The 14866-nt window shown below is 40.2% G+C and overlaps 1 protein-coding gene across 2 annotated transcripts; it reads left to right on the top strand.

Moving 5' to 3' along the window:
* LOC593133 lies at positions 1-13637 on the top strand. 2 transcript variants are annotated; one of them, XM_030979939.1, is made up of 4 exons: positions 1-413; positions 7486-7585; positions 8012-8199; positions 11564-13637. In XM_030979939.1, the coding sequence occupies exons 2-4, from the start codon at positions 7487-7489 to the stop codon at positions 12228-12230; spliced, it is 954 nt and encodes a 317-aa protein (XP_030835799.1). In that variant the 5' UTR covers positions 1-413; position 7486; the 3' UTR covers positions 12231-13637. The 2 variants fall into 2 exon arrangements, with proteins under 2 accessions (XP_030835799.1, XP_030835798.1); XM_030979938.1 differs by having other exon boundaries at positions 4-464.
* Positions 13638-14866: the final 1229 nt, after the last annotated feature.

Genomic DNA, 14866 nt, shown 5'->3' with positions numbered 1-14866 from the left:
CTCTATTTCTGTTTGCAAGAATTGCGACTCAATAATCAATAAAGGACTTCCCTCAAACTACATCTATTGCAGGCCACGAGCCTTTCCTTCATCAACATTGACACATTTTTTATACGACGAAGATAATTGTACGATGTCGTTTTCTAGTCTATACGCTCTTCGCATGATATTTCTCTAATAGTTTGGTAAAGGCGAGGCTTTGCTGAATAAGTGTCAAAAGGTCATATTTACACTCCGTTTGCGCAGACATGCGTGCTACCGTGGACCTTCTGGTTATATGGATGGTGCAACTTCGGTAGGCAGCTATAACAACTGACCTCTCTGGCTGTACCAAAACGTTCCAGTCGTAATCCTCTATGCTTGCGAACCTGTGTGAGAAACGCGGGGAGAAACGGTGGAAAAACTACGACAAGGTGAGGGTGCTTCTATTTTCGGGAATAGTCGACGAGATAACTATAATCAAGGTAAGACCATAGAATCATTCAGTGACAATAAAATAATCATCTACGATTTGAGAGGAGGAAAATAATTGGAGTATATTGGTACATGTATATGGTAGGCAGGGAGAGTGGGCGTGGCCCCATGTACTACACTAGTCTAGTGCCTGTATTGTAGAGCGCACATGTATTTCGTACTTCTTTCAGAAACCAGTTCCGCATAAATTATAACTTGTAATTAGAAGGTATTCAGGGGTGGGTGGGAATGGGGGAGAGGGATATTTCCCTGCGATGTTTGTATACATATTATGTAATTAGAAGGTATTCAGGGGTGGGTGGGAATGGGGGAGAGGGATATTTCCCTGCGATGACATCGCAGGGAAATATCCCTCTCCCCCATTCCCACCCACCCCTGAATACCTTCTAATTACAAGTTATAATTTATATATATATATATATATATATATATATTGTGTGTGTATGTGTGGGTATATGGGAGGGGCTATCGAAGCCAAAGCGTCGCTATCCAAAACTAGAGCGACTAAATGGGTTTCGATCTCGGAGTATACTATAGGAAGACAAATGAGGCGACCACAGGACCAGCTGACATCTCTCTATTAAACTTTAGTCCTCTTAGACTACATCTTACATAACAAGCTTCATAGGTTACAGACATAAGAAAATCCTTTTGACTGATATAACCGACCACCTGCCAATCTTTGTCACGATTTTTTGGAATGAACCTGTACACGAGTCACGGGAATCTTTTTACCGTAGGAAGATATCTGAACTTGGTATAAAAATGTTCAGTGCAAATTTTCATGCAATAGATTTTAATGACTTTTATGATGAACCTAATATTAATGTAAAATACGATATGTTTCTACAATCCTTCATGAAACTGTATAATGAATGCTTTCCTCTGAAGAAAGTCTATGTAAAAAGGAGTAGTTGCATTAGACCTTGGTTAACTAATGATTTGAGAAAGAGGTGTAAAAAGAAAAACAGGTTATATAAGAAATTCATTCTGAATCCATCTCCTTACCGTGAGAGCAATCATAAACACTTTAGAAATTCTTTGAACAACGACATTAGGCATGCAAAGCAAGAATATTTTTATAAGAAATTCCATACTATAAAAAATGATATAAAAAGACTTGGAAATACTTGAATGAAATCATAAAGCAAAAAAAGCAAAACAATAGTCCTGACTATATTATTAAAGATAACATAAAGAATTAAAGATAACCTAATAAACTTGAAATGTCAAAGGAATTTAATGAATATTTCAGTACAATCGGCAGTTCTATTGGGAATCAGTCGATACCTTTGCTGAGCACAAATTTTAAACATTATCTCACAGGCAATTATGTTAATTCTTTATTTCTTAAACCTGTAACTGAATCAGAAATAATTAATTGTGCTAAAGAATTGAAAGTGGGTAAAAGTGCGGGATACGATAATATAGATCCAACATTTGTTAAAAAGACCATATTTTTGTATACAAAGCATTTGTGCTGTCTTTTTAACGAATCATTTATCTCTGGAACAATACCGGATCAAGTAAAGATTGCCAAAGTAGTTCCTATAAATAAAAGTAAGGGTAAAGAGTGTTAAGACAACTATCGACCAATATTTATCTTGCCAGTATTTTCCAAAATTTTAGAAAAACTTGTCTACAGAAGACTCGTTGACTATATTGATAAAAATAATATTTTTTTCTCAAAACAATTTGGATTCAGGCAGAAATATTCAACCTCAATGGCTTTAATAGAATTCATGAATTATGTATCCCGTGCCATAGAAAGCAAACTGGTTTCAATTGGTATCTTTCTTGATCTTTCTAAGGCTTTCGATAGTGTCAATCATTCATATTTGTTACAAAAACTTTCATTTTATGGTATTAGAGGTATTTCCTTGAATTGGTTTGAAAATTATTTGAATAATCGTAAACAATTTGTTATTATTGATCAACAGTCTTCTGATTTATGTACCGTTGTGACTGCGCCATGTCTGCTGGAGCTGGAGGCGATCGCGCAAGGGCAGAAACATGGTCATGGCCTGGAGAAGTTTTTCGTTGTCAGCAAATAATGAACCTCGACCAGTAAATCAATATTAGGGACTTTTAGATTTGCACGATGAGAACGTGGACTGCAACGTGTGACCTCCTTTTAAGGCACTGCCAGTGCTTAAAAGGACGTCACATGTGACTGCCAGTGCCTTAAAAGGACGTAACACGTCCACGTCCACGCAAATCTAAAAGTCCCTTTTGAGGAGAAGAGGAAGACCAAAATGTCGTGGAATGATATGGTAACATGGGCAGATCTACGGGGGGTTAGGGGGTTTAACCCCCTCCTCCCACCCCCCCCCCCCAGCCCCCTTGGGCTGCCAAGTGAAAATGTGATATTAAATTAAAGCGGGGGGAGGGGGATGCTGGAGAGGAGGACTACTAATCTATTTTATTTTTTTCAGGGGGCGAAGCGCCGTTTTAGCATGACTTTCTTTTTAACTCTTCACCTATCTCAGATAACCCTAAGTTTTTGGTTGCTGCTTTATATGTAGTTGATAATGCATGATTAAAATAGAGAGAGAGAGAGAGGGAGAGAGAGAACCACCATCATTTTGCAATGGTTCAGGGTTCGTGTTATGTACATTTGAAACCATTTCTTAGCGTCTCAACCCTAAAAAAATAGCAAAACTATTTTTGAGGAAAAGCATTATACTGAATTAAATGGGGGGAGGGGGAGAGCCCCCGTAGACAAACAATTAATTTGAGCCCTGGCAGCTAGGTAGTTTCAAAGCACCCGTTTCAAATGACGGATAGAAATCAAAAGTCCGCACTCTGTGGCAAGAATCCTAACTATATCTTTATACAAGAGTCCCATTTCGAAACATAGTTTAATCACAGTATTTCGTTCTCGTTGTGGTTCATCCATTCTCGGCTATGTAACGTATGAAGACAGTTTGTCATACTCACTCAATGTACAGGGCCTCCGAACCCTCGTGATAAGTCGTGGCCACGAGATACTAAGTCGTGGCCTCGAGATACTAAGTCGTGGCCACGAGATACTAAGTCGTGGCCTCGAGATACTAAGTCGTGGCCACGAGATACTAAGTCGTGGCCACGAGATACTAAGTCGTGGCCACGAGATACTAAGTCGTGGCCTCGAGATACTAAGTCGTGGCCTCGAGATACTAAGTCGTGGCCTCGAGATACTAAGTCGTGGCCTCGAGATACTAAGTCGTGGCCACGAGATACTAAGTCGTGGCCACGAGATAAAAAATAATTTCTCACATCGTTTTATGTCCCCTTAGGGGCTCCGTACTTTAGCAACTCGATCACAGCACTTTTTTTTTATAATCACTGCGCCTATAGCTTCCATAATTTTGGACTCTGGACTCCCGGATGTAACCAAGGCAACCAGGAAACCCTGAATATAAAATAGTCTTTTTCCACAGACCGTTACTTCGCTTTCGGGTCATGAAGTTCCGGTTTATTTGACTATCGAACTCCATACACATGCAGAGTTCTAGAATAGTGATGTTTGAAATTAAGCTGAATTACAGGACAATCCAACCGTTGCAACAAAATGGGTACCTGGCAGGAATTAATTCCTTGAAATGCTGGAGCGCTGTATAAACGTCAGCTAGGCTAAAGCCGGGGTAATAATAAATTCGCCTCGGAATAGAATTATCTAGATAGACGGAGCTATAGAAATACCTATTATTATAATTATTATTATCTAAATATTATGGTCAAGCTATATGGTCAAGCTAAATGGTAAAATTGTGTATCGCAACATTTCTAATCAAGTTCCTCCGACCGTGAATTCACTGATTTCGGCTTTCTGTTCACTCATGCGATTTACTACGATAAGTGTAAGTCGAGAAGCTTTAGCATGTCTGTTTTCTGTGCTATTTTGTAGTACCAATCGTCTCTTTATTCAACTCTCTCATCATTAATCCGATTTATTTCAACTTTTATCATTCTATTTATCTGTTTTCATACCAATGAGTTTATTACAAGGATTGATTGTCACCCGACAATGTATACTCTAAAAAATGTTGGGCAAAAAATTCCCAAATTTGTACCTAACATGAGGGCAGTGATGTCCAAACAACTATTGGGAAAATTAAGATTTTGCATGATTTACCCAGTATTGAATGAAGTGAAAATGCCCAATTTTTAACCAACAAAAATTCACCCAATTCTCACCATAAGGTGAAGGATATTAGACACTAGTTGGGCAAATAAGTTGGATAAAATATTATATATATTATATATAAAAGGACATTAGTGCCACGGCGGGGATTAGAACCGCGAAAGTTGTGATCCACAATCCTGTGACATATCCACTCGACAAGAATATAACCCTATTGTTGTATAATTGTTGCCCGACCTACGTTTGCCCAGTAATATCTGCCCAACTTATTTTTAATATTTAATTGGGTAAAAACAGTCATGTAGTAAATGGTTGGGAGAAAATAACCCAAAGTTTGGTCCAAAATGGCCCAACTTTGAATTGCCCAATAAAATCACAAAATTATTTCATCGGTTACTACATGGCAGTGGCGGATCCAGGGAGGGGGGCGGGAATAACACAATTGCTTGGCGACGTTTGCCCAACATCGATCTAACTGCTAAGTAACACCTACCCAACCTATATTTTACCCTTCATGAGGTAACTTCATGCAATAAATGGTTGGGAGAAAATCATCCAATTATTGGACAAAATTTGGCCAACTTTGATTTGCTCAGTAACGTCTGCCCAACTTTTTTTACAGTAATTAATTGCATCGCATTACACGTACTAGCTAGCTATTATACAGCTTTAGCTAAGCTCAGCATTGAGTGGTTAGTCGAATCAAATAAGCAATTTACCCAAAACAAGTTGCAAAAAAACAACTTAGGAATAATCCTAAACAACATACTAAAAGTTTAAACAAATCTAAGAGGTGAAAAGCAGTTGAATTTGCACAATATGCAACTTAGATATTGTCTCTATTAGACAATACCATGTTGCTATTCAGCGTACTAAATTTAAATGGTTTTCGTTCTTGATGTTTATAAGGTCATCAAACACAACGACAACATTTTCAGATTGGCAAATTAACATCAACCATGAAAAGGAAATTCATATATGTTTCGTACCCGACTGATATAACTCGAATGCCCCTCATTATGTTCGTAATTGATGTTCTTTGCTCCAGCTGATATATGTGTTGTAGAACCGAAAGGGCCAGTCGCGCACGTCTCAGTATATGCTCCATCAAAATGAAGCTACAGTATAACCAACTGCCAACAACCATGGGGTATCACTTATCGATCGCTTGTTTGCCCCGTCCTAACAGACTAGACGGGACTTAGACAGGCTTACAACTGTTTAGTTAAACAGGAGTTAGACACGACTTCAGAATACGGGCCAATGAGTTTTATTTGTCTCCTTTCCTTAACCATACAGACATGCTTTCTTATACATACATGTTCAGTGGTTTATCCAGCCCTTTACATCAGAAGGGGTAAAACTTCTGAGCTTTTTGAGAAGAATATGTTGTACTTAAAATGATTATATAAACACGTAAAATATGGCTATATTTAAATAAGATGTTCATGGTCGCGAGTGTGTCAGTGTGAGTGAATTGCCCCCCCCCCCGCCCGCCCCTCTTTCCCTACCCCCTCCTTTAAATACATAATACGCTAGTATGCCTGTTCATAACGTCAATGTTTAGTTAACACAAAATTAATGTCTTCCCACATTTCGCACTAGTTCTATGTTTTCGAATTGCCCCCGTCTAGAGTGTTTGTACTTTGTACCATTTACTTGCATGTAGTTGGCAAAAGTTCGCGTAACCGCATCATAATTATTAACATTTAATCCAATTATATTCTGATAATGATAAACAGATAACCTTTTGGCAAGTCATTGTTACATTAGTTTAAAGAGGTCCTTAAACATGGTGTTTTGATAAGTTTTGATAATGGGGTCGGTTTGCCCTGAGGATTTTATCGTTTGCATTACCAAGCACATGAACTTTTTCACATTTTGATATCAGGACCCCGTTGTACAACTAGTTACGATTGATTCAAACTTTCCAAAGCGTTCTCAAATTGACTTAACTCTCAGTTTGCGATTATTTGGAGGACTTGTAATTAATCAATCTCAACTCTTTTATTAGGTCCCATTAGGTCCTAGATATTGCCTCTGTCATGGCATATTATACACGTTCGAGCCCATCATCTTGTGTCACGTAGGTGCTGTAACATAATGCTCCGGACCATTGGCGTAGTGAGTGTGTGTGTGTGGGGGGGGTGTGTTTTGGTTGAAAAAAGAAACAATTTAGTGCTTACCCCCCCCCGCGCTTATTCGTCGGCTTGCTGATTCGCCACTAAATATTTTCTCACGAATTGGGCAAAAAAAAATTTAAAATAACGCCCCTTACCCCCCCCCCCCCTCCCCCTCCCCCTCCCCCTCCCCCTCCCCTCCCCTCCCCCTCCCCGCTTATTCAACCGCTGGCTGATTCGCCGCTAAATATTTTCTCACGAATTGGGCCAAAAAACACCTCCCCTTAAAAATCCTGGATACGCCCTTGTTCCGGACTTTATTTCGTCAAAGATAATAGGATAAGGTTTAGGGTAAGATTAGGCCACGGCCGATGTGCAGTTAGAAATTCGGATATTCAAGGAGATTGTCGGCGGAGCAACTGCCGCCAGATAAGATATATGTGTTGTACAACCCAGGCGCGGATCCACGGGGGGGGGGGGGCACCCCATGGCCTAAAAATATTATTAAATTATTTATTGGCCCCAATAAAAGTTTGTTTAAAAGATGATAACCACAAATGTACCTTTTTCCTTTTGCTCAACGGGTGGTGTTGAGTTTTTTTTTAATTTTTTTTTTTTTTTTTAAACCCCACTGAGCGAAATATCGTCGGCGTGATTTTCATTTCAGCCACCCCCCCCCCCCCCCCCCGTTGGAAAATCCTGGATCCACCACTGGTACATCCCCTATCTTACCATTATTCTTTCTTTCTTCTTTTCTGATCACAGGATGTCGGATACAAAACCCTTCCGGGTCATCATGTGGTGCGTACCACGTTCGATATCGACTGCAATCGCCAAGTGTTTCAGTTTTGTCGATAATACAGAGGTCAGTATATTGTGGTATTCATACTCTAGAGGACGACAATAACTCCAGTTATTTTAAAGAAAGGGTGATGGAATCAATCCCATCGTAATGAGATGGATACAGTGTTGTCTAAATGTTATACTAGGATGTATTGCTCATTAATCATAAGCAACCCTTCAACAATTCTACTTTTGGAATTTCACCATTGAGCTGGCGTGCCGAAAATGAAAGGTCCATGTGAGAAACTGAATATCGTGGAAGAGGGTGGTATAATCTTTTTGGTATGTTACGTTTCCGGCTTCCTTTTTTTCTCTTTCTCTCCTTTTTTTCCTCTCGTCATTCCATGCATAGGAGGGGAGTGCACACCCTGCTTCTCGTGGCTGGCTACGCCACTGAAATTCAAACAAGTCAAACTAATAATTAAACATAACAATTCTTTGATTACAGGTATGGTTCGAGCCTTACTGTCTAGCCTTCTTTCAAGACTTTATGCTGAAAAATATGGGTGTACCTCTTCCAAGGAGTTATGATGACTTCAAACTAGAAGCATTCTTCACTCAAATGGGTGCCATGTTGAAAGGTACTCCCATGGAACATCTCTTCACGCCAGAAAAGATTGATGGGTCACTTTTTATGTAAGTCGATAACTGTACATTTACTCATTTAATAATAATAATAATATGGATATTTATATAGCGCCGGTATCCGCCAGGCTCTGACGCTCATGGCGCTGTACATCAGGCGCGGATCCAGGGGGGGGGCCGAGCGGGCCTTGGCCCCCCCCCCCCGCAAAAAAAAAAAAAAAAAAGAGAAAGAAAAAAGGAAAAGAAGGGAAAGGGAAAGGGGAGAGAAAGGGAAAGAAAGAAGAGGAAGAAGAAAAGAAAAGGGAAGAAGTAGATCGGGGGGCCGAAAGGGCCTTGCCTCCAAAGCTGTTGACCCCCCCCCCCCCCGCAATCAAAAAAATAAGAGAGAAGGAAGGAAAGGGAAAGAAAAAAGGAAAAGAGGAGATACTGGCGTACTGATACTGATTGCTCATCTGACCGTGATTAAATGCCTAAAACCCCAAAGCTTTCGGGGACTCTGCCCCCTGGATTCCACCTAGGGCCCTACGGCGGGCCCTTAGATGCTCATCTGACGGTAATTTAATGCCTAACACCCCTCTTTTGGAGGGCTCCGCCCCCTGGACCCTACGCCAAATAGTGACCTTCCAGTGTCACAAAATAATAGGTATTTATAGACCTTAATTAAACGCCTAAAACCCCTGAGTTTCCGGGGCCGGCTCCGCCGCCTCGACCCCACCAGGGGCCCTAAGGCGGGCCCCTGAATGCGTATCTGACCGCGGTCCCCCCAAATCGGAAGAGGACGTAGGAAGAAAAAGTAGCAGACAAAGAACATCTTTGAAATTCAGACAAGGATTAAGAGTATAGAGAACGGTACAGCGAATCGTCTTCTTTCTCTCATAATCTTATGAAACGTCAAAGCTTCCGCGCTTTGCGCGGGAGGGGGAACCTGAATTCAGACGAGGATTCAGAGGCGAGAACGGTAATACGAATTAATGATTTAATGAAACGTAAAAGCTTCCGCGCTTCGCGCGGGATGGGGGGGAAACTAAATTCCGACGAGGATTATTTTCGAGAACGGTACAACGAATCGTCTTCTTTCTCTAATGATTTAATGAAAATTAAAAGCTTCCGCGCTTCGCGCGGGAGGGGGGGAACCTGAATTCAGACGAGGATTTAGAGTCGAGAACTGTACAGCCAATCGTCTTCTTTCTCTCATAATCTTATGAAATTTAAAAACTTCCGCGCTTCGCGCGGGAGGGGGGGGGGGGAGACCTGAATTCAGACGAGGATTAAGAGTCGAGAACTGTACAGCCAATCGACTCTCTCATAATCTTATGAAACTAAAAAGCTTCCGCGCTTTGCGTGGGAGCGGGGGGGGGGGACCTGAATTCAGACGAGGATTAAGAGTCGAGAACTGCACAGCCAATCGTCTTCTTTCTCTCACAATCTTATGAAACTTAAAAGCTTCCGCGCTTCGCACGGGAGGAGAGGGGGGGACCTGAATTCAGACAAGGATTAAGAGTCTAGAACTCTACAACGAATCGTCTTCTTTCTCTAATAATTTAATAAATCGTAACATTTTCCGCGCTTCGCGCGGGAGGGGAAAAACTAAATTCAGACGAAGATTAATAGTCGAGAACGGTACAACGAATCGTCTTCTTTCTTTAATAGTTTAATGAAACGTCAAAGCTTCCGCGCTTTGCGCAGGAGGGGGAGGGGGGCTGAAATTTAGACAAGGATTAAGAGTCAAGAACTTTACAACGAATCGTCTCTCTCTAATAATTTAATAAATCGTAAAAATTTTCGCGCTTCGCGCGGGAGGGGAAAAATTAAATTCAGACGAAGATTAAGAGTCGAGAACGGTACAACGAGTCGTCTTCTTTCTCGAATAATTTAATAAAACGTCAAAGCTTCCGCGTTTCGCGTTGCACCGACCCCCCCCCCCCCCCGCATTACGTCACTGTTGGTCACCATTACGTACCAATATTTGGCTCGCATAATATGAAATTTGGGCCCCCCCCCCCTAAGAAATCCTGGATCCGCGCCTGCTGTACATACATGTATTACTATCACAAAAATATAATTCATTCATCATTTTGTATTCAATTAGGGTGGTCTGGTCATTGGCTAAAACGTAATTTTACAAGAAGACTCTGGATATCAAAATATCTTAAAGGGGTGTAAACTGACGAAACTATGTGTCTTTCCCATGGCCTGGGATCAATCGGGTATAATACGGACGTGATCGCAGCTGCGATCACGGGCGTGCAACATACTCAAAACCGAAGCGTCCATCGTCAGGAGAAGTTATTCGGTCTGTCTCTCGAAACGATGACCATTTAGTCGCTGACTACCGTTAATCAAGTCCACTCGTTTACGTGCATTTGTCCAAAAGGAGACGCTCCCCTGTATTCGTCAGTTTGCACCTCCTTTAAAGGTACGATGTTCCATTTGCAGGCCCCCAAAAATGAAAAGGTTAAATTTCAACGGCACTAATTTAGAACTTCCCTTAAAAAAGGAGGGCTTGAAAATGTCTTTAAGTGGGAAAATAACGACTATTAGTTGTTGAATCGACTTAAGAGCTATAGAGCCAGTAAGTAATAGTCTTGATTTTCACACCATTGAACCGAATGGTCGTACGTTTTATGCTGCGCAAATATTCAATCAGTTTAATCTTGGCCATCACAAGAAGTGGGTTATTGATGTAGACAAATGCTCATGTACCCTTTACAGCTCATTTTATGTATGTTATTACTAAAAAAGAAAAAAGGCCAGTTAGTCACTCAATAGTGTCTGTACTGTCTGACAGTGAAGTCAAGCAAGTAAACGGGTTTCCTTGCATAATTTGAATATTAGGACACTGCTAACGTTTAAATTTAATTTCACAGATAGGGCATAAAGGACGTATTCATAATTCCTGCAAAGTTCTACAGAATTTGATGTTGGCTGCAAAAGGGACATAGTATCTTTAACATCCACAATGGAATTGATGTTTATTTATTTCTCCATTAACAACCGCTCACCTTTACCCGGAATGAAACTATCAGTCAAATGTATAAGCCTGTAACAAACAACTCTACCTGAAGGTGAACAGTGGCACATGACCTGGAATGTCAACGGCGCTACCAATGCGCTAGTGTCTATTTCCTGCTGCCCCATTGATCCGATCACCGAGTCCCTCGGATATGACGTAAGAGCATTTGGGTCCCCTGAATGAAATATCTCCAAGCATCTTCTTCTTCTTCTTCTTCTTCTTCGTCTTCTTCTTCTTCTTCTTCGTCTTCTTCTTCTTCTTCTTCTGCTTTTCTTTGGATCTTTTTAACAGGCAAACATTATACAACTTCTATAATTAAGGCAATACCTGGATATGAATGCATGTAATAGTAATGTTAACATTTCCTGAAGATTTCTCGTAATGTTTTCTCTTAATTTGTAGACGCGATGGCGTAACGCGACAGCTTGATGATCCATCTGAAAAACCCATCTTCATCAAGGACATGGCGTATGGCATCACGGGTTACCTGGATCTCCTACCTAAGAAGGAGACCGGTTTCAAACACACGTTCCTGCTCCGCGATCCTGAACGGATGTTCCCATCATGGAGGAACCTGCTCATGGCTCAGATGGCTCAGATGCCAACCCCTGGACAGAAGCCTATCGATCCTGATACCTTTGACATGACCACCGATGTCCCCTTCATGATGCCTGGCTACACCTACAAGTGCCAGTATGACCTCTGGAAACACGTCAAGGAGAACTTGGATCCTAACCCTGTGGTCATAGATGTGGACGAACTCTTGTCCAATCCTGCAGAGATGCTTCCCAAGTACTTTGAAGCATGCGGAATGCCTTGGGACGCCAAGTATCTCCAGTGGGAAGGTGCTCCAGACATCGTTAAGAAATGGCGGTGTCTATTCCCTATGTCTGGGACCAAAGCCGATGATATTGTAGGTGTCACCCACAAGAATGCCTTGGAGAGTTCCGCATTCCGAGCATCCAAACCCAAGATTCCTCGATCAGAGATGACACCTGATACAATCAAAGCAATAGATGCCACAGTAGACTACTATAAAGAAATGGCAGAGACAAGGATCAAATTATAATTGATAGTGCATGATGAAACGAATACGTATTTCTGATCTGTATGTAATTATGATAGGTAAGGTCATTAAGGTTGTAATTTGGAAGCCATATTTAATAACATGTATAAGTTAGGAACACACTGACTAGACTGTTTTGTTAAGATGTTTAAACAATGACACAATAAGTACATTTGACTGTAATATCCTCTCTTCTAATATGCAACATACGTACATGTAAAATGGTAGCATCCCATCCCCGCATGTGGAGGGGGCACTGGCACTCTATAGGCCTCTGTAGATCAATTTAATTTGATGGTTTGGGGCATGAAGAATCTTGGATGTAATAAACAATATCATCATTTTTTTTGCTAGCCCCCTTTCTCTCTCTTTTGCTCTCTGCCCTTTCTCCCTCCATCTCACCCCTCCCCCCCTCTCTCTCTCTCTCTCTCTTTCACCTCTCTCTCTATTTGCCCTTTGTTTGCCAAAGACTGTATGAGGAGAAGGGTCACACTCCCGACATACCACCCAACTAACGCCACTGGCGGTAATGCTTCTCAAACAATACAACAGACACGTCTGACATATTTATGAGCTGAGACAGTTGTTTTGTCCAAGTCAGCATGACAAGGAAATTTGAAATGCTACATTCATATTGGCATTGATCGAGTCTCTTAAAAGGTTTATGAATATATTTCCCATACTTAAGTCAATAAAATATCATGAATTTGATTTTATCATGGAGCAGTTTAGTTAGTTTTAAATTTTATTTTATTTTCAGATCTCACTGCATTTTAGATAGGTGCTTTAACAAAGTTGTTGTATAACTCGTTATTGATATATCTTTCATTCGAAAAATGAAGGCTTTTGCTCCAAATAATGAAATGATACCACTCACCTCACACATAGAATTGCTAATGATATTTATATATGTTTATGTATGTGTTTATTGTTTGATTTTTTTTAAAATAATTGTATTCTAATATTTTAATTTTAAGTAGGGGATGATCCCCGATAAACCTCTGTGGTTTTTTATCACCGCCTATGCAGGCTAATCTGTTGTTTTAATGCTTTTATATTTGATCGTAAATTATATTGTCTTTTATGAATCTGTGGAAATAAATGAAATTGAAAATTGAAATTGAAATTGAAGTATGCCATATTTCGTACAATTATCATTAGGAAATCAAAATCGCATTGCTAATACAAACAGTATAACAAATATATATTAATGATAATAGTATGTCACTTCAAGAAAGTGATATTTATTTTACTGTATGCTTTTTGCAATTGAGTTGCTTTTTGGTGTCTAGGCATTGACAAAAGGGTATGAACTACGTTAGATATAATTATGGAAAAAGTCGCTTCTTATAAATTATTTCCAAAATGAACGTAAAAATGAAATAAATCACAGCAATGACTTGATTACAATGGAATGTGTATATTTTGTGGTTTGTGATTTTCTGTCCATGAATTGCTCTCGATTTCTAAAAATATCAATGTTATTTCTACTTCTGATCAACACACATTAGATTTATCAAAGAATATATAGTTATAGTTATTTGTGTATGAAAACTCTTATTCAGCACTACGTCTTGAAATCGGAGAGTTTGACACAGGAGCCAAGTCAAATACATATTTCTGACGTCATGTGGTCTAGACATATGGTTATATCCAGGGGCGGATCCAGCCGGCGGCAAGAGGGGGGGGGGGGGGGGGCCCAAATCTTGAGAAAATATTAGTGGCGAATCAGCCAGCCGGCGAACGGTGAATGAGCGGGGGGTGGGGGGGGGGGGTGGATAAGAGTTCATATATTTGTTTAGGGGTCCAGTTTTTTGGGAACATGTTTGCGCCGACTCAGCCTGCCAGTGAATATTAAAGCGGGGGGAGGGGGGTGGGTGGGGAGGTGAAGCGCCGTTTTAGCATGACTTTCTTTTTAACTCTCACTTTCACCTATCCCAGATAACCCAAAGTTTTTTGTTGCTGCTTTATATGTAGTTGATAATGCATGATTAAAATAAATAGCGAGAGAGAGAGAGAGAGAGAGAGAACCACCATCATTATGCAATGGTTCAGGGTTTGTGTAATGTAACTTTGAAACCATTTCTTAGCGTCTGAACCCTAAAAAAATAGCGAAACTATTTTTGAGGAAAAGCATTATACTAAACTGAATAAAGAACAATAACTTTATATTGGCTCGTACTAATACTGATACGGGCTAAAGACAATGTGGTATCGGCACATTTAGATCGGGTATTTGTATAGAGGTATTCCAAAATGACATTCTGATAATCAACATTTTGTTCTGTTATCATAATTATGTATATACGCATAATACAACTGATCTTTATGATTTCTTAACGTGACATAGTTTCTTCTCCCCCTGCAAATAAAAAATAGTGGCTGTCCATAATTTTAAAGTCCAACTTAGTGTTAAGTTCTACTTAGGATCTTTGTGAAACACCCCCCAGGTCTAGCTGATCTCTTTTTGAGTTATAATTAATTTAATGTAATGATCTGGGCCCCGTCTCATCAAAAGTTGCGATTGATCCGAAACAATCTCGAGTCCCTCAATCTGTCGCAAGTTTACAGTCTTCCATCTCTTAAGTACGTAGTTGCGATTGATAACAATCGTACATAAGTTGCGGTTAATCGCAACC

Source organism: Strongylocentrotus purpuratus, unplaced genomic scaffold, assembly GCF_000002235.5.
Source record: "Strongylocentrotus purpuratus isolate Spur 01 unplaced genomic scaffold, Spur_5.0 spur5_scaffold_10, whole genome shotgun sequence".
In the NCBI taxonomy this organism is placed as follows: Eukaryota; Metazoa; Echinodermata; class Echinoidea; order Camarodonta; family Strongylocentrotidae; genus Strongylocentrotus; species Strongylocentrotus purpuratus.
Note: the sequence above shows the minus strand (reverse complement) of the source record. Positions and strands in the feature narration are given on the sequence as shown.